At 47.7% G+C, this 21,482-nt stretch overlaps 1 protein-coding gene across 1 annotated transcript in view; it reads right to left on the reverse strand.

The window, feature by feature from the left end:
- Positions 1–20,191, reverse strand: part of LOC140407065 (translocation protein SEC62-like) — a gene marked incomplete at its 3' end in the record, with an annotated part of 34,363 nt that extends 14,172 nt beyond the window's left edge. Inside the window, exons 1-2 of the mRNA XM_072494818.1 lie at positions 20,080–20,191; positions 6,319–6,427 (exon numbers count right to left, since the gene is read on the reverse strand). Of these exons, the coding sequence (XP_072350919.1) occupies positions 6,319–6,427; positions 20,080–20,103 (133 nt within the window). The remainder of the gene's footprint in view (positions 1–6,318; positions 6,428–20,079) is intronic.
- Positions 20,192–21,482: the final 1,291 nt, after the last annotated feature.

Consider the following 21,482-nt stretch of genomic DNA (forward strand, 5'->3'; position numbering starts at 1 on the left):
ATGACAGTATTACAAAATCTTTACAGCAAAGAAACAGGCCATTCAGCCCGACAGGTTCATGCCAGTGTTTATGAGTTTCCTCCCACCCCGTTTCATCTAAACTCATCAACATATCCTTCTATTCCTTGCGCTCTATAAGACCATAAGACATAGGAGCAGAATTAGGCCACTCGGCCCATCGAGTCTGCTCAGCCACACAATGATGGCTGATATTTTTCTCATCCCCATTCTCCTGTCGTCTCCCCATAACCCCTGATCCCCCTTATTAATCAAGAACCTATCTAACAAAGGCAAAGGCTACACGTAGAATTTGACTTGCTGACAACGGGTACTGCAGAGGCACAGTGGAGGAAGGCATAGGGTGTACAGTACGAATATGGGGAGAAGGTGAGCAGGTTGCTGGCCCACCAATTGAGGAAGAGGGGAGCAGCGAGGGAAATAGGGGGAGTGAGGGATGAGGAAGGAGAGATGGAGCGGGGAGCGGAGAGAGTGAATGGAGTGTTCAAGACATTTTATAAAAAATTATATGAAGCTCAACCCCCGGATGGGAGGGAGAGAATGATGGGCTTTCTGGACCGGCTGGAATTTCCCAAGGTGGAAGAGCAGGAAAGGCTGGGACTGGGAGCACAGATTGAAATAGAGGAAGTAGTGAAAGGAATTAGGAGCATGCAGGCAGGGAAGGCTCCGGGACCGGATGGATTCCCAGTTGAATTTTACAGGAAATATGTGGACTTGCTCGCCCCGCTACTGATGAGGACCTTTAATGAGGCAAAGGAAAGGGGACAGCGGCCCCCGACTATGTCTGAGGCAACGATATCGCTTCTCCTAAAGAAGGAAAAGGACCCGCTGCAATGCAGGTCCTATAGACCTATTTCCCTCCTAAATGTAGACGCTAAGATTCTGGCCAAGGTAATGGCAATGAGGATTGTGTCCCGAGGGTGGTCCATGAGGACCAAACCGGGTTTGTGAAGGGGAGACAGCTGAATACGAATATACGGAGGCTGCTAGGGGTAATGATGATGCCCCCACCAGAGGGGGAAGCAGAGATAGTGGTGGCGATGGATGCCGAGAATGCATTTGATCGAGTGGAGTGGGATTATTTGTGGGAGGTGCTGAGGAGATTTGGTTTTGGAGATGAGTATGTTGGATGGGTGCAGCTGTTGTATGGCGAGTGTGGTCACGAATGGACAGGGATCTGCATACTTTCGGCTCCATAGAGGGACAAGGCAGGGATGCCCTCTGTCCCCATTACTGTTTGCACTGGCGATTGAGCCCCTGGCAATAGCATTGAGGGGTTCCAAGAAGTGGAGGGGAATACTTAGAGGAGGAGAAGAACACCGGGTATCTCTGTATGCGGATGATTTGTTGTTATATGTAGCGGACCCGGCGGAGGGGATGCCAGAGATAATGCGGACACTTCGGGAGTTTGGAGAATTCTCAGGATATAAACTGAACATGGGGAAAAGTGAGTTGTTTGTGGTGCATCCAGGGGAGCAGAGCAGAGAAATAGAGGACTTTCCGCTGAGGAAGGTAACAAGGGACTTTCGTTACTTGGGGATCCAGATAGCTAAGAATTGGGGTACATTGCATAGGTTAAATTTAACGCGATTGGTGGAACAAATGGAGGAGGACTTCAAGAGATGGGACATGGTACCCCTGTCACTGGCAGGGAGGGTGCAGGCGGTTAAAATGGTAGTCCTCCCGAGATTCCTCTTTGTGTTTCAGTGCCTCCCGGTGGTGATCACGAAGGCTTTTTTCAAAAGGATCGAAAAGAGTATCATGAGTTTTGTGTGGGCCGGGAAGACCCCGAGAGTGAGGAAGGGATTCTTACAGCGTAGTAGGGATAGGGGGGGGGCTGGCACTACCGAGCCTAAGTGAGTACTACTGGGCCGCCAATATCTCAATGGTGAGTAAGTGGATGGGAGAAGAGGAGGGAGCGGCGTGGAAGAGATTGGAGAGGGCGTCCTGTAGGGGGACTAGCCTACAAGCTATGGTGACAGCCCCATTGCAGTTCTCACCGAAGAAATACACCACAAGCCCGGTGGTGGTGGCGACTTTGAAAATTTGGGGACAGTGGAGACGGCATAGGGGAAAGACGGGAGCCTTGGTGGGGTCCCCGATAAGAAATAACCACAGGTTTGCCCCGGGGAGAATGGATGGGGGATTTGGAATATGGCAAAGAGCAGGAGTAACGCAACTGCAAGATCTGTTTGAAGATGGGAAGTTTGCAAGTCTGGGAGCGCTGACCGAGAAATATGGGTTGCCCCAAGGGAATGCATTCCGATATATGCAACTGAGGGCTTTTGCGAGGCAGCAGGTGAGGGAATTCCCGCAGCTCCCGACGCATGAGGTGCAGGACAGAGTAATCTCAAAGACATGGGTGGGGGACGGTAAGGTGTCAGATATATATAGGGAAATGAGGGACGAGGGGGAGATTATGGTAGATGAGCTGAAAGGGAAATGGGAAGAAGAGCTGGGGGAGGAGATTGAGGAGGGGCTGTGGGCGGATGCCCTAAGTAGGGTAAACTCATCGTCCTCGTGTGCCAGGCTAAGCCTGATTCAATTTAAGTTTTACACAGGGCGCATAAGACTGGAGCATGGCTCAGTAAATTTTTTGGGGTAGAGGATAGGTGTGAGAGATGCTCGAGAAGCCCAGCGAATCACACCCACATGTTCTGGTCATGTCCGGCACTACAGGGGTTCTGGGTGGGGGTGACAAAGGTGCTTTCGAAAGTAGTGGGGGTCCAGGTCGAACCAAGCTGGGGGTTGGCTATATTTGGGGTTGCACAAGAGCCGGGAGTGCAGGAGGCGAGAGAGGCCGATGTTTTGGCCTTTGCGTCCCTAGTAGCCCGGCGCAGGATACTGTTGATGTGGAAGGAAGCCAAGCCCCCGGGGGTGGAGACCTGGATAAATGACATGGCAGGGTTTATAAAGCTGGAACGGATTAAGTTCGTCCTAAGGGGATCGGCTCAAGGGTTCACCAGGCAGTGGCAACCGTTCGTCGAATACCTCACAGAAAGATAGAGGGAATGGAAAAGAAGGCAGCAGCAGCAGCAGCCGGGGGGGGGGGGGGGGGGGGGGGGGGGGGGGGGGGGGGACCAGAAGGAGTCTCAGGGTTATTAATATATATGTATAATATGTATAGGTCGTTGCTATAAATAATTGTATATTGGACTGTTAAATCATATTTTTGGAGAGTGTTTATCTGAGACAAGGCAGTTGCCATTTAGTTTTAGTTTTCGTTTTTGTTATATATTATTTATTCTTTGTTTATAAAACAGGTCATTGTTATTTATACTGTTATATTATTGTGTGAAGGATACACAATGTACTGTGATGGTTGACCAAAAATTTTCAATAAAGTATTAAAAAAAAAATCTATCTAACTCTGTCTTAAAGACACTCAGTGATTTGGCCGCCACAGCCTTCTGTGGCAAAGCGTTCCACAGATTCACCACCCTCTGGCTGAAGAAATTGTTGATGTATTTGTCTACCTTTCACTTAATTGCATGTGTTATTCATCTCAACTACTCCCTTTGTGAGAGAGTTCCCGTTCTAACCTGCCTCTCGGTAAAGACGTTTTGCTCAAATGCCTTATTGGATTCAGTAATATCTATATTTTTGATCCTTTGGTCTCACTTGTAAGTAGAAGCATTTTCTCTAAATCTAACCTGTCAAACCCTTCATAACCTTAAAGAAAACTATCAGCTCACTCTTCGGTCTTCTCTTTTCTAGAGTAAATCTTTCCTGATAATTCTCAGTTCAAGCGTAATTTTAATAAATGCATTTTTCACTCGCTCCCATGTTCTATTTATTCTTTTTAAAATATGGAGTTCAGTACTCACAGCATAGTCCAAACAAAGCCCATACAAGATGTAGTAATAATCAGGGCCTAGTTTTAAGACCGATTAAATTGGATATCTTAAATTAAAGAATTGGGCACTTTAAAAACCACAGTCTGCTGAATCCGAATATACAGAACTCAGACAAGCTGCGGGACCTGTCTGAAGCAGCCCATGAATAACCCATCAATTAATTATTGCTGCCATTTGAGATGTATTGGCCTTTGGTCCACAGTTCCTGATAACCCATCAAGCAATAATCGCTCCTCCTAGGGTGGGCTCAGGTACCCAGTCAACAGGTCATCAACCAGACCATTGGGCACTGAGACCCTGCCTCCTGAGACTCCATTGGCCAAAGGCCAAGGGCAGGTGGAGAAAGGAGGTGGGTGGCGACAGGGGAATAAAAAAAAATAGGCATTCCAGATTTCTGGAGAGAAAGGACTGTAAGCTAAGACTCGAAGCAAAAGACTCGAAGCAAAAGACTCGAAGCAAAAGACTCGAAGCAAAGACTCGAAGCAAAGACTCGAAGCAAAGACTCGAAGCAAAGACTCGAAGCAAAGACTCGAAGCAAAGACTCGAAGCAAAGACTCGAAGCAAAGACTCGAAGCAAAGACTCGAAGCAAAGACTCGAAGCAAAGACTCGAAGCAAAGACTCGAAGCAAAGACTCGAAGCAAAGACTCGAAGCAAAGACTCGAAGCAAAGACTCGAAGCAAAGACTCGAAGCAAAGACTCGAAGCAAAGACTCGAAGCAAAGACTCGAAGCAAAGACTCGAAGCATGGTGTGAGGTGACCGTGACCAGACCAGAAGGAAGGAAGCAAGCAAGCAACAGCCAGCGAGAATCACCTTTACAAAGAGGAACCAGAGGGACTCAGGGATCGGATCTGCAGTTTACCAGGCCACCTTTACGGCTAGTATAGTCGAATCCTGGGTGTTTCTTGTATGTATTGTGGGTAATTTATGTGTTAACTATATTTAATAAAGTGTGTTGCATCATATCTGTGTCCTACTTTGTTCTACTCATAAATAAAGACACCTGGGTAAACTTTAATTAAAGACCAAGTTGAAGTGTCTGAATTGGACAGATACAACAAAGGTTAACACAACTTCTTTGCTTTCCAATCATTTTGGAAATTAACCCCAGTGCTTTGTTTGTGGTGGACTTAAGGGTGCTCAGTAAGTTCCTAAATACATACCACACTCGTTCAAGATGAACGCTAGAAACAATTGGAGTCAGGATACAGTTACATGTAATGAAGTTGGAATGAATTATTGGGTGGCCCGGAGGCACCGTGGTTAGCACTGCTGCCTCACAGCCCCAGGGACCCGTGTTGGATTCTGACCTTTGGTGACTGTTTGTGAGGAGTTGCACTTTCTCCCAGTGTCTGTGTGGGTTTCCTCCGGGTGCTCCGGTTTCCTCCCACAGTCCGAAGATGTGCAGGTTAGGTGGATTGGCAATGTTAAATTGCCCCTTAGCGTGCAAAGGTTAGGTGGGGTTATGGGGATAGGGGAGTGGGCCTGGGTAAGGTGCTCTTTCAGAGGGTTGGTGCAGACTCGATGGGCCGAATGGCCTCCTTCTGCACTGTAGGAATTCTGTTTCAGGCTGCTCTTCCTGGGTAATGTGACATCTTATGCTCAGTTTACAACACAGGGAAGTAAGGGTCTGTAGGGATTTGGAGCTAAGGCTAGTAAATGGAGTTGAGGTGTTGCATATTTTACTTACATTTTATCTTACAAAGTGGAGAAGGTGGATTATGGACACTGAAATACATTTATGAGGGACCCTAACAAAAGTTGGTTTCAGCCAAATTTTCAACTTGGCAAGTGGTTCAAATTTCATGGAGAACATATCAAAAATTAGCTAGTTAGGAGGAAGATAGCTCTTCAAATAAATTATGTAAAGTGTAATTAATTTGTGGAATAAATGGAGGAAGGAATAGGTTCAAGAGAAAAATGGAAAGGTTTCCAGAGAGGGAACCAGGGGAAAAGCAAAAAAGGCAAAGTTGACATTAATGAAAATGCTTGGACTTGTCCGAATGAACAGCATTTACTTTGGAGTATAGCATTTATTCATTTTCCAGAATATTCATTATTTACCAAAGACAACGGAGGCTTTCAAGATTGAGATGGATAGATTTTTGTTGGGCAAGCGCATTAGGAGCCAAGGTGAATAAATGGATTGGTATAAATCTAACTCAAAAGGTGGACCAGGCATGAGGGGCTTAGTGATGTACTCCTACTGCCATGATTACTTCAGGAATTATCCTCAATGTCACAGCCTGCATTTAATGGACACCAACTGAGTAACTTTGTCCAGAGATTTTGGATGCACACACAAGCACCAACACATACATGCATGTACCAATATCTACACTCAAATGTGTATATACACTTACTAACACAAGCACATATATACACCCATACGAATAAATTTTGCAGTTGCATAAACTGTTTTAATTTTTTCAATATGATCTTACCAATGAAATAATCAACTCGGTGGCCCATCATGGAGGTGGACTTGGTTGGGCAATTAAAACGTAAATACTTGGCCACCGCTTTCTCCTCTTTCGTTGGTTCTCCAACCTCCTTAAAAACAAAAGACATGATGAGCACATTCAACTGGGAGCTTTTGTATTTAGACACAATAATGTCTTGGACTTGGGGATGCCCCTTCTAAGCTTAGATCGTTACCAGAGTCGAGGTTAAAATGAAAATGGACCTTAACCAACAAGTACACTGCTTAAAAACCTGTAACTCAATAGGGGATCTGAACAGCACAAGGTCAGCATAGTATACAAATTCTGCCCTTTTGCTGATATAGGCAGCCCTGCTTAGCTCTTCAGAGAAGTCATTTAACTGAAGTCATAGGCACAGATTAAATAATTACTCAGTATTTCAAGAATTAACACTTTCACATTGTGGTAATCATAAAAGTGACCAATTCTTTTTATGGTGCATTATTGTCCAGGTTAACTTTCCATCCACAGAAAAGGACAAATCAAATTGGACCACTTAGCACCCCATGAGCCTACTCCCAATTTTCAGCAAAGCGATGGAAGGTGGCATCAACAGTACAAACACTTAGCGCTTACTAATAACCAACTCACTGATCTTCAGTTTATACTCTGCCAGGAGGACTTGGCTCCAGACTTCATCGTAGCCTTGGTCCAAACAGACATCAATGCCATTTTCCTCAACCATTCTACGTGACAGTTTCATATTAGATTTATTAGTATATCTTATATTCATGGCTCTCAGCTTTGGACACCCCTAAAAGTCGAAACACCTGTGTCTACCCTAGCAAAACTTTTCATAATTTTAAAGACAAATTAAGTTTGAAACAGGTTAGATACCGTAAATCTCCAAAGGATACTGGTTCACTTAGTCTCTGGAATGGAATTTTAAACGTTCAGAAAGTTTTTTGGAAAACAATTACTTTTCAATTAACATATTTTAAACTGGACAGTGCCCAAAAGCCTACCTTTTCAGGTAAAGGTCAAAATATTAGATTGTAGGTAACTTAAAAATTTAGATTTAGATTTGTCACGCGTACAGAGGTACAGTGAAAAGTATTGTGCTGCGTACGACGAGGTAGATCGTTCCATACATGAAAAACATACCACATAAGATAAGTACACAATGTAAATACATGGACGTCGAAGGAAGCATACGGAGTAGTGCTCCAACAGTAGAGATGAGGTGTTGAGAGATAATTCAGTCCATAAGAGGGCCATTCAGGAGTCTGGTAATAGCAGGGAAGAAGCCGTTTTTGAATCTGTTGGTTCGCGTTCTCAGACCTAAAATGTATCCGAAGCATATTACTCTTCTAGTTATTCTGCTCTGCTTTTGTTTTGAAAATGAAAATCGCTTATTGTCACGAGTAGGCTTCAATGAAGTTACTGTGAAAAGCCCCTAGTCGCCACATTCCGCCGCCTGTTCGGGGAGGCTGGTACGGGAATCGAACCGTGCTGCTGGCCTGCCTTGGTCTGTTTTAAAAGGCAGCGATTTAGCCCAGTGTGCTAAACCAGCCCCAGGAGATAGCTCATGAATTCTGCATCTGGCTGGCAACCATAACCCCAGAAGGGGTATAAAATATATATATGCAAGGCTGACGGGCATGTCTAATGAGATCCCTGCTGGTTACTTATCCAACTGTTGTTAAAAACTGACCTCCAGTTCTACTAACCCCATAATAATTAATACCCTGCTCAGAATGACTGCTGATTAGCGGCACTGGAAGTGTCTGACACATCACCAGATATCTAAAACTGATATTAGGTGCAACACACTGGTAGTTAGATCTAATCGCACTTCACTTAGTAGTTTCATGCAAATTATCTGACCATTCAATTCTTTTGAAGCACTAAAATCCCTAGTTTCTAGTTCCCAATTCAGCTTGCTTCTATAATGTGCACGTTCGTAGTAATGAAGTTTGCAGATGCACAAAGAATTTGTAAAGCCCCAGATTAATTCACATTCCTGGATAATTTTTTTTCTTCTAAATGGAACAAATGACTTTGAATGATCAGAAGCAGACTGCACAGAGGTGAACTAAACGTGGGCGGGGAGTCTCAATCAAAAACATTTTGTTCTCCACACAATTAATGACCCATGAACAAAACGGAATCATATTTTCTAATTGAACAATATACATTCTACCCTTTTCCGTCAAGGCAGGGACTTTAAGGCTGTGACGCACTTGAGAAAAACTTTGAAAACAATTTTCTTTCACTGGGAAAATGAAGCAGATCTACCGAGGAAGTGGCAGATGCCAACACCAATGACAAGCTCTGTGCAGTTAAAGTTGAGGCTTTGGCCTCCACTGTTCCTTTAATGAGAGACCGCTTATGTTTCACACATTATCATCAAGGAGACAGCTGATGGAGCTCCAAAAAGAAATGATGACTTTTTTCCATTACCAGCACCCAATAGTACCAACAGACATTGGTGAGCTCAAAAGGGCGATGCCCGAATCATAAAAACAGCTTCAAAGCTGCTTCCCCGCATTTGAGGCAATCATATGGGATTTTGAGAAGCTATATCCCTTGACTACAGGCAGTTATGAGTCACATTTCAAAATCCAACATCTTTCATTTAAAGAGAATAAAATGCCTTGTTTGGCTTGTGGTTTAACTTTGTATATCTTTCAGTCATTAAATTCAGCAGCTTGATTGAACCGAAAACAGTAAACTTTGCAAGAGCAATTGCCATTTAAATTTTATTTAATGGCTCTGCATATGAAAGGACCAAGAAAACATTTGCAAGTAAAATCCAATTTGCAAATAGTTTGCATTAACAAGATCTGCCGTTACCACCCGCTGCCTCAAAAAAAAAAACCCTCGACCCCTATCGTGCTTAAAAACTATCCGCCTCACGTCCCTTTCCTATTCAGAGTCCTTTGTGCGGCCTCCTCTACATTGGGGAGACCAAACGCATATTAGTTGGTTGCCTTGTGGAACACCTCTGCTAGGTTCGCAAGCATAACCCTAAGCTTCCAGCTGCTTGGTATTTTAGATCGCCATCTTGTCCTCGTGCTCATGTTTCTGCCCTCGATCTGGCGCAGTGTTTCAGTGAAGCTTAACACAAGCCTGAGGAACAGGCCAGGACCTCAACTTCTGTCAACATTGTTATTTTTTTTATTGAGGTATATTTTGGTTTTACAGCGACAACAAAATAAACAATATACATGAATCTATAAACATAGTGCAAAAGCCGTCTTCCTCCCTTACAGGCCCCACCTTTATTAACCCCTTACTCTAGGCTAAACTAACCCCCCCCCCCTCTGCTGATGATTAATTTTCCGCTAAGAAGTCGACGAACGGTTGCCACCTCCGGGCGAACTCCAACATTGACCCTCTCAAGGCGAACTTGGTTTTCTCCAAACAGAGAAAGCTAGCCATGTCCGATAGCCAGGTCTCCGACTTCGGGGGCTTTGAGTCCGTCCAAGCTAATAATATCCGTCTCTGGGCTACCAGGGAAGCAAAGGCCAGAACATCTGCCTCTTTCTCCTCCTGGATTCCCGGATCTTCCGAAACCCCGAAAATCGCCACCTCTGGACTCGGTGCCACCCTTGTTTTTAACACCGTGGACATGACATCTGCAAACCCCTGCCAGAATCTCCTAAGCTTTGGGCATGTCCAGAACGTGTGGACATGGTTCGCTGGCCCTCCCGCGCTCTTTGCACACCCATCTTCTACCCCAAAGAACCTGCACATCCGGGCCACTGTCATGTGAGCCCGGTGAACGACCTTGAATTGTATCAGGCTGAGCCTGGCACATGTTGTGGACGTGTTGACTCTACTCAACTCGTCCGCCCATAGACCATCCTCTATCTCTCCTCCCAACTCCTCTTCCCACTTGCGCTTCAGCTCCCCAGTCTGCGTCTCCTCTGTCCCCATAAGTTCCTTGTAAATGTCAGAGACCCTCCCTTCTCCCACCCACCCTCTGGAAACTACCCTGTGCTGTATCCCCCTTGGTGGTAGGAGTGGGAAGATGGAAACCTGCCTGCGTAGGAAGTCCCGCACCTGCAGGTACCCGAATTTGTTTCCCCTCGCCAATCCAAATTTCTCCTCCAGCTCCCTCAGGCTAGGAATGCTCCCCTCTATAAACATATCCCCCATCCTCTCAATCCCTGTATTCTCCAAACCCCCCCGTCCATCCTTCCTGGGACAAACCGGTGATTATTACAAATTGTAGACCAAACCGATGCTCCCTCTGCTCCCACATGCCTCCTCCTTTGCCCCCAGACTCTCAGGGCCACCACCACCATGGGGCTGGTGGAATACCGTGCCGGCGGGAATGGCAGAGGAGCCGCTATCAACACCCCCAAGCTGGTGCCCTGACATGAAGCCGCCTCCATATGCGCCCATGCCGATCCACCCCCCCCCCCCCCCCCCCACCACCACCCACTTCCTGATCATGGTTATATTCGCCACCCAATAGTAGTTACTGAAGTTTGATAGCTCCAGCCCGCCCTCTCCCCGGCTCCGCTCAAGCATTCCCCTCTTTACCCGCAAAGTCTTGCCCGCCCATACAAAGCCAGTGATTACTTTGTTGACCCATTTAAAAAAGGACTGCGGAATAAAGATGGGGAGACACTGGAACACAAACAGGAATCTCGGGAGGACCGTCATCTTCACCGTCTGCACCCTCCGGCTAGTGACAGCGGGAGCGCATCCCACCTCCGAAAATCGTCCTTCATTTGGACATCTTCTCTGCGTCCATTGCGACCATTACCTCCACCTCCCTACCTTCCGGGGGGCATCATGATCACGTTTCATAGCTTTCTTACACTGGCTACCAATTGCCTTCCCTGGCCCTTCTCTGGTCCTCCCCAATAACGTCCGGAACACAAGCCTCAATCCTAGAGGACAAAATTTTGGCCAGCAGTTTGGCGTCCATATTCAATAGGGATATCGGCCTGTAGGACCCACACAGCTCCGGGTTCTTGTCCCGCTTCAGGAGCAGCGAAATTGTGGCCTGTGACATCGTCAGGGGAAGCACCCCTCTCTCCCTTGCCTCATTGAATGTCCTCATCAACAGTGGCCCCAATATCCCAGAGAACCTTTTTTTTTATTAAATATTTTATTGAAAATTTTTGGTCAACCAACACAGTACATTGTGCATCCTTTACACAATATTATAACAACACAAATAAAAATGACCTATTTTATAAACAAAAAATGAATAAATAATAAATAACAAAAATGAAAACTAGCCCTAATTGGCAACTGCCTTGTCACAAGTAACACTCTCCAAAAATATAATTTAACAGTCCAATATATAATTATCTGTAGCAACGACCTATACATACTATACAGTATATATTAACAACCCTGAGAGTCCTTCTGGTTCCTCCCCCCCCCCCCCCCCCGATCCTGGGCTGCTGCTGCTGCCTTCTTTTTCCCATTCCGTCTATCTTTCTGCGAGGTATTCGACGAACGGTTGCCACCGCCTGGTGAACCCTTGAGCCGACCCCCTTAGGACGAACTTAATCCGCTCTAGCTTTATAAACCCTGCCATGTCATTTATCCAGGTCTCCACCCCCGGGGGCTTGGCTTCTTTCCACATTAGCAATATCCTGCGCCGGGCTACTAGGGACGCAAAGGCCAAAACATCGGCCTCTCTCGCCTCCTGCACTCCCGGCTCTTGTGCAACCCCAAATATAGCCAACCCCCAGCTTGGTTCGACCCGGACTCCTACTACTTTTGAAAGCACCTTTGTCACCCCCATCCAAAACCCCTGTAGTGCCGGGCATGACCAAAACATATGGGTATGATTCGCTGGGCTTCTCGAGCACCTCGCACACCTATCCTCCACCCCAAAAAATTTACTGAGCCGTGCTCCAGTCATATGTGCCCTGTGTAATACCTTAAACTGAATCAGGCTTAGCCTGGCACACGAGGACGACGAGTTTACCCTGCTTAGGGCATCTGCCCACAGCCCCTCCTCGATCTCCTCCCCCAGCTCTTCTTCCCATTTCCCTTTTAGTTCATCTACCATAGTCTCCCCTTCGTCCCTCATTTCCCTATATATATCTGACACCTTACCATCCCCCACCCATGTCTTTGAGATCACTCTGTCCTGCACCTCTTGTGTCGGGAGCTGCGGGAATTCCCTCACCTGTTGCCTCGCAAAAGCCCTCAGTTGCATATACCTGAATGCATTCCCTTGGGGCAACCCATATTTCTCGGTCAGCGCTCCCAGACTCGCGAACTTCCCATCCACAAACAGATCTTTCAGTTGAGTTATTCCTGCTCTTTGCCACATTCCATATCCCCCATCCATTCCCCCCGGGGCAAACCTATGGTTGTTTCTTATCGGGGACCCCCCCAAGGCTCCAGTCTTTCCCCAATGCCGTCTCCACTGTCCCCAAATCTTCAGTGTAGCCACCACCACCGGGCTTGTGGTGTAGTTCCTCGGTGAGAACGGCAATGGGGCTGTCACCATAGCCTGTAGGCTAGTCCCCCTACAGGACGCCCTCTCTAATCTCTTCCACGCCGCTCCCTCCTCCTCTCCCATCCACTTACTCACCATTGAAATATTAGCGGCCCAATAATACTCACTTAGGCTCGGTAGTGCCAGCCCCCCCTATCCCTGCTACGCTGTAAGAATCCCTTCCTCACTCTCGGGGTCTTCCCGGCCCACACAAAACCCATGATGCTCTTTTCAATCCTTTTAAAAAAAGCCTTCGTGATCACCACCGGGAGGCACTGAAACACAAAGAGGAATCTCGGGAGGACCACCATCTTAACCGCCTGCACCCTCCCTGCCATTGACAGGGATACCATATCCCATCTCTTGAAATCCTCCTCCATCTGTTCCACCAACCGCGTTAAATTTAACCTATGCAATGTGCCCCAATTCTTAGCTATATGGATCCCCAGGTAACGAAAGTCCCTTGTTACCTTCCTCAACGGTAGGTCCTCTATTTCTCTACTCTACTCCCCTGGATGCACCACAAACAACTCACTTTTCCCCATGTTCAATTTATATCCTGAAAAATCCCCAAACTCCCCAAGTATCCGCATTATTTCTGGCATCCCCTCCGCCGGGTCCGCCACGTATAGTAGCAAATCGTCCGCATACAAAGATACCCGGTGCTCTTCTCCTCCCCTAAGTACTCCCCTCCACTTCTTGGAACCGCTCAACGCTATCGCCAGGGGCTCAATCGCCAGTGCAAACGATAATGGGGACAGAGGGCATCCCTGCCTTGTCCCTCTATGGAGCCGAAAATATGCAGATCCCCGTCCATTCGTGACCACGCTCGCCACTGGGGCCCTATACAACAGCTGCACCCATCTAACATACCCCTCTCCAAAACCAAATCTCCTCAACACCTCCCACAAATAATCCCACTCCACTCTATCAAATGCTTTCTCGGCATCCGTCGCCACTACTATCTCCGTTTCTCCCTCTGGTGGGGCCATCATCATTACCCCTAACAACCTCCGTATATTCGTGTTCAGCTGTCTCCCCTTCACAAACCCAGTTTGGTCCTCGTGGACCACCCCCGGGACACATTCCTCTATTCTCATTGCCATTACCTTGGCCAGGACCTTGGCATCTACATTTAGGAGGGAAATAGGTCTATAGGACCCGCATTGTAGCGGGTCCTTTTCCTTCTTTAAGAGAAGCGATATCGTTGCTTCAGACATAGTCGGGGGCAGTTGTCCCCTTTCCTTTGCCTCATTAAAGGTCCTCGTCAGTACCGGGGCGAGCAAGTCCACATATTTTCTATAGAATTCGACTGGGAATCCATCCGGTCCCGGGGCCTTTCCCGCCTGCATGCTCCTAATTCCTTTCACCACTTCTTCTACATCGATCTGTGCTCCCATTCCCACCCTTTCCTGCTCTTCCACCTTGGGAAATTCCAGCCGATCCAAGAAGCCCATCATTCTCTCCCTCCCATCCGGGGGTTGAGCTTCATATAATTTTTTATAAAATGTCTTGAACACTCCATTCACTCTCTCCGCTCCCCGCTCCATCTCTCCTTCCTCATCCCTCACTCCCCCTATTTCCCTCGCTGCTCCCCTTTTCCTCAATTGGTGTGCCAGCAACCTGCTCGCCTTCTCCCCATATTCGTACTGTACACCCTGTGCCTTCCTCCATTGTGCCTCTGCAGTGCCTGTAGTCAGCAAGTCAAATTCTACATGTAGCCTTTGCCTTTCCCTGTACAGTCCCTCCTCCGGTGCTTCCGCATATTGTCTGTCCACCCTCAAAAGTTCTTGCAGCAACCGCTCCCGTTCCTTACTCTCCTGCTTCCCTTTATGTGCCCTTATTGATATCAGCTCCCCTCTAACCACCGCCTTCAACGCCTCCCAGACCACTCCCACCTGGACCTCCCCATTATCATTGAGTTCCAAGTACTTTTCAATGCACCCCTCACCCTTAGACACACCCCCTCATCTGCCATTAGTCCCATGTCCATTCTCCAGGGTGGGCGCCCTCCTGTTTCCTCCCCTATCTCCAAGTCCACCCAGTGTGGAGCGTGATCCGAAATGGCTATAGCCGTATACTCCGTTCCCCTCACCTTCGGGATCAATGCCCTACCCAGCACAAAAAAGTCGATTCGCGAGTAGACTTTATGGACATAGGAGAAAAACGAGAACTCCTTACTCCTAGGTCTGCTAAATCGCCACGGGTCTACACCTCCCATCTGCTCCATAAAATCTTTAAGTACCTTGGCTGCTGCCGGCCTCCTTCCAGTCCTGGACTTCGACCTATCCAGCCCTGGTTCCAACACCGTATTAAAATCTCCCCCCATTATCAGCTTTCCCATCTCTAGGTCCGGAATGCGTCCTAGCATCCGCCTCATAAAATTGGCATCATCCCAGTTCGGGGCATATACGTTTACCAAAACCACCGTCTCCCCCTGTAGTTTGCCACTCACCATCACGTATCTGCCCCCGTTATCCGCCACTATAGTCTTTGCCTCGAACATTACCCGCTTCCCCACTAATATAGCCACCCCCCTGTTTTTCGCATCTAGCCCCGAATGGAACACCTGCCCCACCCATCCTTTGCGTAGCCTAACCTGGTCTATCAGTTTCAGGTGCGTTTCCTGTAACATAACCACATCTGCCTTAAGTTTCTTAAGGTGTGCGAGTACCCGTGCCCTCTTTATCGGCCCGTTCAGCCCTCTCACGTTCCACGTGATCAGCCGAGTTGGGGGGCTTCCCCCTTGTCGATTAGCCATCACCTTTTTCCAGCTCCTCACCCGGTTCCCACGCAGCTGTATCTCCCCCAGGCGGTGCCCCCCCGCCCATCCTCTCCCATACCAGCTCCCCCCTCTCCCCAGCAGCAGCAACCCAGTAATTCCCCCCTCCCACCCCCCCCGCTAGATCCCCCGCTAGCGTAATTACTCCCCCCATGTTGCTCCCAGAAGTCAGCAAACTCTGGCTGACCTCGGCTTCCCCCCGTGACCTCGGCTCGCACCGTGCAACGCCCCCTCCTTCCTGCTTCTCTATTCCCGCCATGATTATCATAGCGCGGGAACCAAGCCCGCGCTTGTCCCTTGGCCCCGCCCCCAATGGCCAACGCCCCATCTCCTCCACCTCCACCCATCACCACCTGTGGGAGAGAGAAAAGTTACCACATCGCAGGATTAGTACATAAAACCCCTCTTTGCTCCCCACATTCGCCCCACCACTTTGTTCGAACGTTCTTTTTAATAACCCGCTCATTCCAGTTTTTCTTCCACAATAAAAGTCCACGCTTCATCCGCCGTCTCAAAGTAGTGGTGCCTCCCTCGATATGTGACCCACAGTCTTGCCGGTTGCAGCATTCCAAATTTTTTCTTCTTTTTATGAAGCACCGCCTTGGCCCGATTAAAGCTCGCCCTCCTTCTCGCCACCTCCGCACTCCAGTCTTGATAAACGCGGATCACCGCGTTCTCCCATTTACTGCTCCGAGTTTTCTTCGCCCATCTAAGGACCATTTCTCTATCCTTAAAACGGAGGAATCTCACCACTATGGCTCTGGGAATTTCTCCTGCTCTCGGTCCTCGCGCCATCACTCGGTATGCTCCCTCCATCTCCAACGGACCCGCCGGGGCCTCCGCTCCCATTAACGAGTGCAGCATCGTGCTCACATATGCCCCGACGTCCGCTCCCTCCACACCTTCAGGAAGACCAAGAATCCCAGGTTGTTCCTCCTTGCGTTGTTTTCCAGTGCCTCCAACCTTTCCACACATCGTTTCTGATGTGCCTCCTGCGTCTCCGTCTTCACCACCAGGCCCTGTATATCGTCCTCATTCTCGGCTGCCTTTGCCTTCACGACCCGAAGCTCCCGCTCCTGGGTCTTTTGTTCCTCCTTTAGCCCTTCGATCGCCTGTAGTATCGGGGCCAACAGCTCTTTCTTCATTTCCTTTTTGATCTCTTCCACACAGCATTTCAAGAACTCTTGTTGTTCAGGGCCCCATGTTAAACTGCCACCTTCCGACGCCATCTTGGTTTTTGCTTGCCTTCCTTGCCGCTGTTCTAAAGGATCCACTGCAATCTGGCCACTCTCTCCTCCTTTTTGCATCCGTATCCAGGGGGGATTCCCTTCTGGTTTACCGCACAGTGTTTTCAGCCGTCAAAATTGCCGTTGGGGCTCCTATCAAGAGCCCAAAAGTCCGTTTCACAGGGAGCTGCCGAAACGTGCGACTCAGCTGGTCATCGCCGCATCCGGAAGTCCCCCAGAGAACCTTTTATAGAACTCCACTGGGTACCCGTCCGGCCCCGGGGCTTTATCCAACTGCATGGCCTTCAAACCCTCCGCTATCTCTTCCAACCCGATCGGGGCCCCCAGCCCTTCTACCAGCTCCCCATCCACCTTTGGGAAATTCAGCCCCCCTGGGAAGTGCCTCATCCCCTCCGGCCCTGTTGGGGGTTCCAACCCATACAGCCTCCTATAAAACTCCTTAAAGCCTTATTCACCCCTGCCGAGTCTCCAACCAGGTTCCCATCCCCATTCTTTACTTTCCCTAGCTCCCTGGCTGCCTCCCTCTTTCTAAGCTGCTGTGCAAGCATTCTACTGGCCTTCTCTCCATGCTCATAAATCGCCCACCTTGCCTTTCTCAGCTGCTCCACCGCCCTCCCTGTGGTTAACAAGCTGAACTCCGCATGTAGCCTCTGGCGTTTCCTTAATCGTCCTGCCTCTGGGGTCTCCGCATACCTCCAGTATCTCCTTTACCAGTCGGTCCGTCTCTGCCCTGTCTACCTTCTCCCTGTGGGCCCGTATTGAGATAATCTCCCCTCTAACCACCGCCTTCAATGCTTCCCACACCACCGCTGCTGAAATTTCCCCCGTGTCGGTGACTTCCAGGTAGCTCTGAATAAATTTCCTCAGCCGCTCGCACACCTCTTTGTCAGCTAGAAGACCCACGTCTAACCTCCATTGCGGGCGCTGGTTACTGTCTTTACGAACCTGTAGATCAACCCAGTGCGGAGCATGGTCTGAGATTGTGATCGCTGAGAACCCCATGTCCACCACCCCCGTCCGTAAGGTCTTGCTCAGAATAAAGAAATCAATCCGGGAGTACACTTAATGCACGCGTGAGGAGAAGGAGAACTCCTTCACTCTCGGCTGCCCAAATCTCCATGGATTCACCCCCCCCCCCCCGATCTGCTCCATGAACCCTTTTAGTTCCTTTGCCATTGCTGGCACTCTGCCGGTTTTTGAGCTTGACCGGTCTAAACCAGGGTCAAAAACTGTGTTGAAGTCCCATCCCATGACCAATTTATGCGAATCCAGGTCTGGTATCTTCCCCAGCATCCTCTTTATAAACTCCACATCGTCCCAATTTGGCGCATACACATTTACTAGTACCACCTGCACGCCCTCCAGCTTCCCACTGACCATAATGTACCGGTCCCCCACATCCGTAACTATTCTTCCCTCCTCAAACGCCACTCACTTATTAATCAGGATCGGGACTCCTCTACTCTTCGAGTCCAGTCCAGAGTAAAAAACCTGTCCGACCCAACCTTTCCTTAATCTAATCTGATCAGCTACTCTAAGGTGCGACTCCTGCAGCATTACCACGTCCGCCTTCAGTCCTCTCAAATGCGTGAACACACGTGCCCTCTTGACCGGCCCATTTAGCCCTCGTACATTCCAGGTGATCAGCCTAGTGGGGGGGGCCAATTTTCTATCCAGCTTGCCTCATTCACCTGGATCTGGATCCCACATTTGTTTATTTTTTAAATCCGTCTGCCATGTGGAACCTTGTCAAAAGTTTTGGTGAAATTCATGTAGACCGCATCAACTGCATTACCCTCATCATTCCTCCTTGTTACCTCCTCAAGGAAAATTAAATCAAGTTAATTTAATACGATCTTTCCGTAACAAATCCATGCTGAATGTCCTGGATTACTCTGTACCTTTCAAAGTGACAGGCTGTCCTGTCTCTCAGAATTTTCAGTGCTGTAAAACTCTATGACTCATTAACAAGGTTAGACTGACTGGCCTGTAATTAGTTGGGTCTATCCCGCAGTTCATTTTTTAAAAAAGGTACAACGTTAACAGTCCTCCAATCCTCTGGCACCACACCTGCATTTGGTAAGGATTGGTAGATGATGGTCAGAGCATATTTCCTATCTGGCTTATTTTAACACCCTGGGGTACATTCCATCCAGCCTTGTGACTTATCCAGTTTAATACATCCTCTTTCTCTATGTATAGCATATCTCACTCCCCCTGACATCCTCTCTAAAGTGTGATGACCAGAATCGGCAACAATACTCCAACTGAAACCTAAGCAGTGAATTATAAAGTTCCAGCTTGCTTTTGCACTCTGTGCCTTTATTTCTAAATCCAAGGATCTGGCATGCCTTTTTCATCTTGCCCTGTCGACCATCAAAGACATATAGTCTGGGTCTCTCTATTTCTACACCCCCCCACCTTAACATTGTACCATTTAGTTTGTCATCCACATACCCTCTAATCTTATTTTTGAGCCGATTTGTTTAAATGCAATGCCCCTGGAATATGTTTTTAACCCGCCTGCACATGCATGGTAATTTAAATGGACTGTTGCACGAGTAGCCTGCACAGAAACTGCTACGTGATGAACAGCTTTAAGGGAACATAACTCTTTATTCTTCTGACAGAAATGAATTACTTGACACTGCTTTGCATTAAATTTCATTCTCCATATGTCTGCCCATTACTGTAGTCTGTCTATGCCCACGTGAAGTTTATTATTCTCCTCACTCCTGACAACATTTTTGAATTTCCAATCGTGTAAATTTTGAAATGATGTCACTTATCTCCCAGTTATCAGTATACATGAAAAACAGCAGTGATCTTCATTATTTTTAAAAAATAATCTTTATAGTCACAAGTAGGCTTACATTGAAGTTACTTCAATGAAGTTACTGCGAAAAGCCCCTAGTCGCCACATTTTGGCGCCGGTTCGGGTACACGGAGGGAGAATTCAGAATGTCCAATTCACCTAACAGCACGTCTTTCGGGACTTGTGGGAGGAAACGAAAGCACCCGGAAGAAACCCACGCAGACACGGGGAGAACGTGCAGACTCCGCACAGACTGTGACCCAAGCCGGGAATCGAACCTGGGATCCTGGAGCTGTGAAGCAACAGTGCTACTCACTATGCTACCCGAGGTCATCACTGCATACTTCCCTCCAGTCTGAAATACAGACTGTATCTCTGAATGATGGAAAAATGAACAGCTCTGTCTGAAAGCAAAAACATGAAAAATGAAATTAAAAAAAAAAAACTATTCACTCACACAGTCCGCAGCAATCTTTTGCATTTCACTCTTGAAACAAGTATATACGTGGACAAGTGTAATTTGGATCAGCTGAAGCTTCTGCAGCAGTAATGCCTGGAACCTCTTAGCTGGCCTGTGTAGGGACATGCAGTTATTGTGAGCTGTGATTTAGTGGGTAGCACTCTCACATCGGAATCTGAAAGTTCTGGGTTTAAGACCCCCTCTAGAGATTTGAGCATAGAATGTAGGCTGACACTCCCAGTGCAAGACTGAGGAGCAGGCTGATCATTGACAAAGAACGGGGGTGTTCTTTTTCCCTTTGCCCTGGCCAATATTTATCCCTCAGCCAATAAAACAGCAAATCCGGGCATAGAGTCATACAGCACAGAAACAAGCCCTTTGGCTCACCATGTTTAGGCTGACCAGCAAATACCAATCTAGACTAATCCCATTTACCAGCTTGTCCAGATGCTTCTTAAATGTTCACCTGAGGAAGGAGCTGTGCTCTGAAAACTAGTGATACAAAACTGTTGGGACTTTAACCTGGTGCTGTAAGACTTCTTACTGTGCTCACTCCACTCCAATGGCGGCATCTCCACATCATTCTTAAATGTTGTGAGGGTACCTGCCTCCACCGCCTCTCAGGCAGCGTGTTCCATATTCCCTCTACCCTCTGGGTGAAGAAATGTTTCCTCAGGTCCCCTCTAAACCACTTACTCCCCACCTTAAACCTATGCCCTCTGGTCTTAGAGAGCTCTGCCATGGGGAAAAGATTCTTACGATCTACCCTATTTATGCCTCTCATAATTTTGTATACCTCTATCAGATTCCCCCCCCTCAGCCTCCTTTGCTCCAGGGAAAACAAACCCAGCCTATCTAGTCTCTCCTCATAGCTGAAACTTTCCATCCCAGGCAACATCCAGGTGAAACTCCTCTGCACCCCCTCCAGTGCAATCATGCTCTTCCGAACTGCTCACAATACTGATGTTTTATAAAGTTGTACAAAGACTTCCCTGCTCCTATATTCTATGCCCTGGCTAATGAAGGCAATCATTCTGTATGCCTTCTTCACCACCCTATCCAACTGTGCTGCTACCTTCAGGAGTCCATGGATGTGTATACCAAGGTCCCTTTGCTCCTCAATACTCAAGGACATACCGTTCATTGTGTATATCCGTCCCTTGTTAGACCTCCCAAAATGCATCTCACACTTATCAGGATTGAATTCCATCTGTCATTGCTCTGCCCAATTTACCAACTGATCAATATCAGTCTGTAGCATAAGACTATCATCACTGCCAACAACTACCATCAATTTTCACGTCACCTGCAAACTTACTAACTATACTGTCTACATCCAAGTCATTAATGTATATAATAAACAGCAAGGATCCCAGCACCGATCCGTGGCACACCGGTCA

The sequence above is a fragment of the Scyliorhinus torazame genome, unplaced genomic scaffold, assembly GCF_047496885.1.
Source record: "Scyliorhinus torazame isolate Kashiwa2021f unplaced genomic scaffold, sScyTor2.1 scaffold_1126, whole genome shotgun sequence".
Taxonomy (NCBI): Eukaryota; Metazoa; Chordata; class Chondrichthyes; order Carcharhiniformes; family Scyliorhinidae; genus Scyliorhinus; species Scyliorhinus torazame.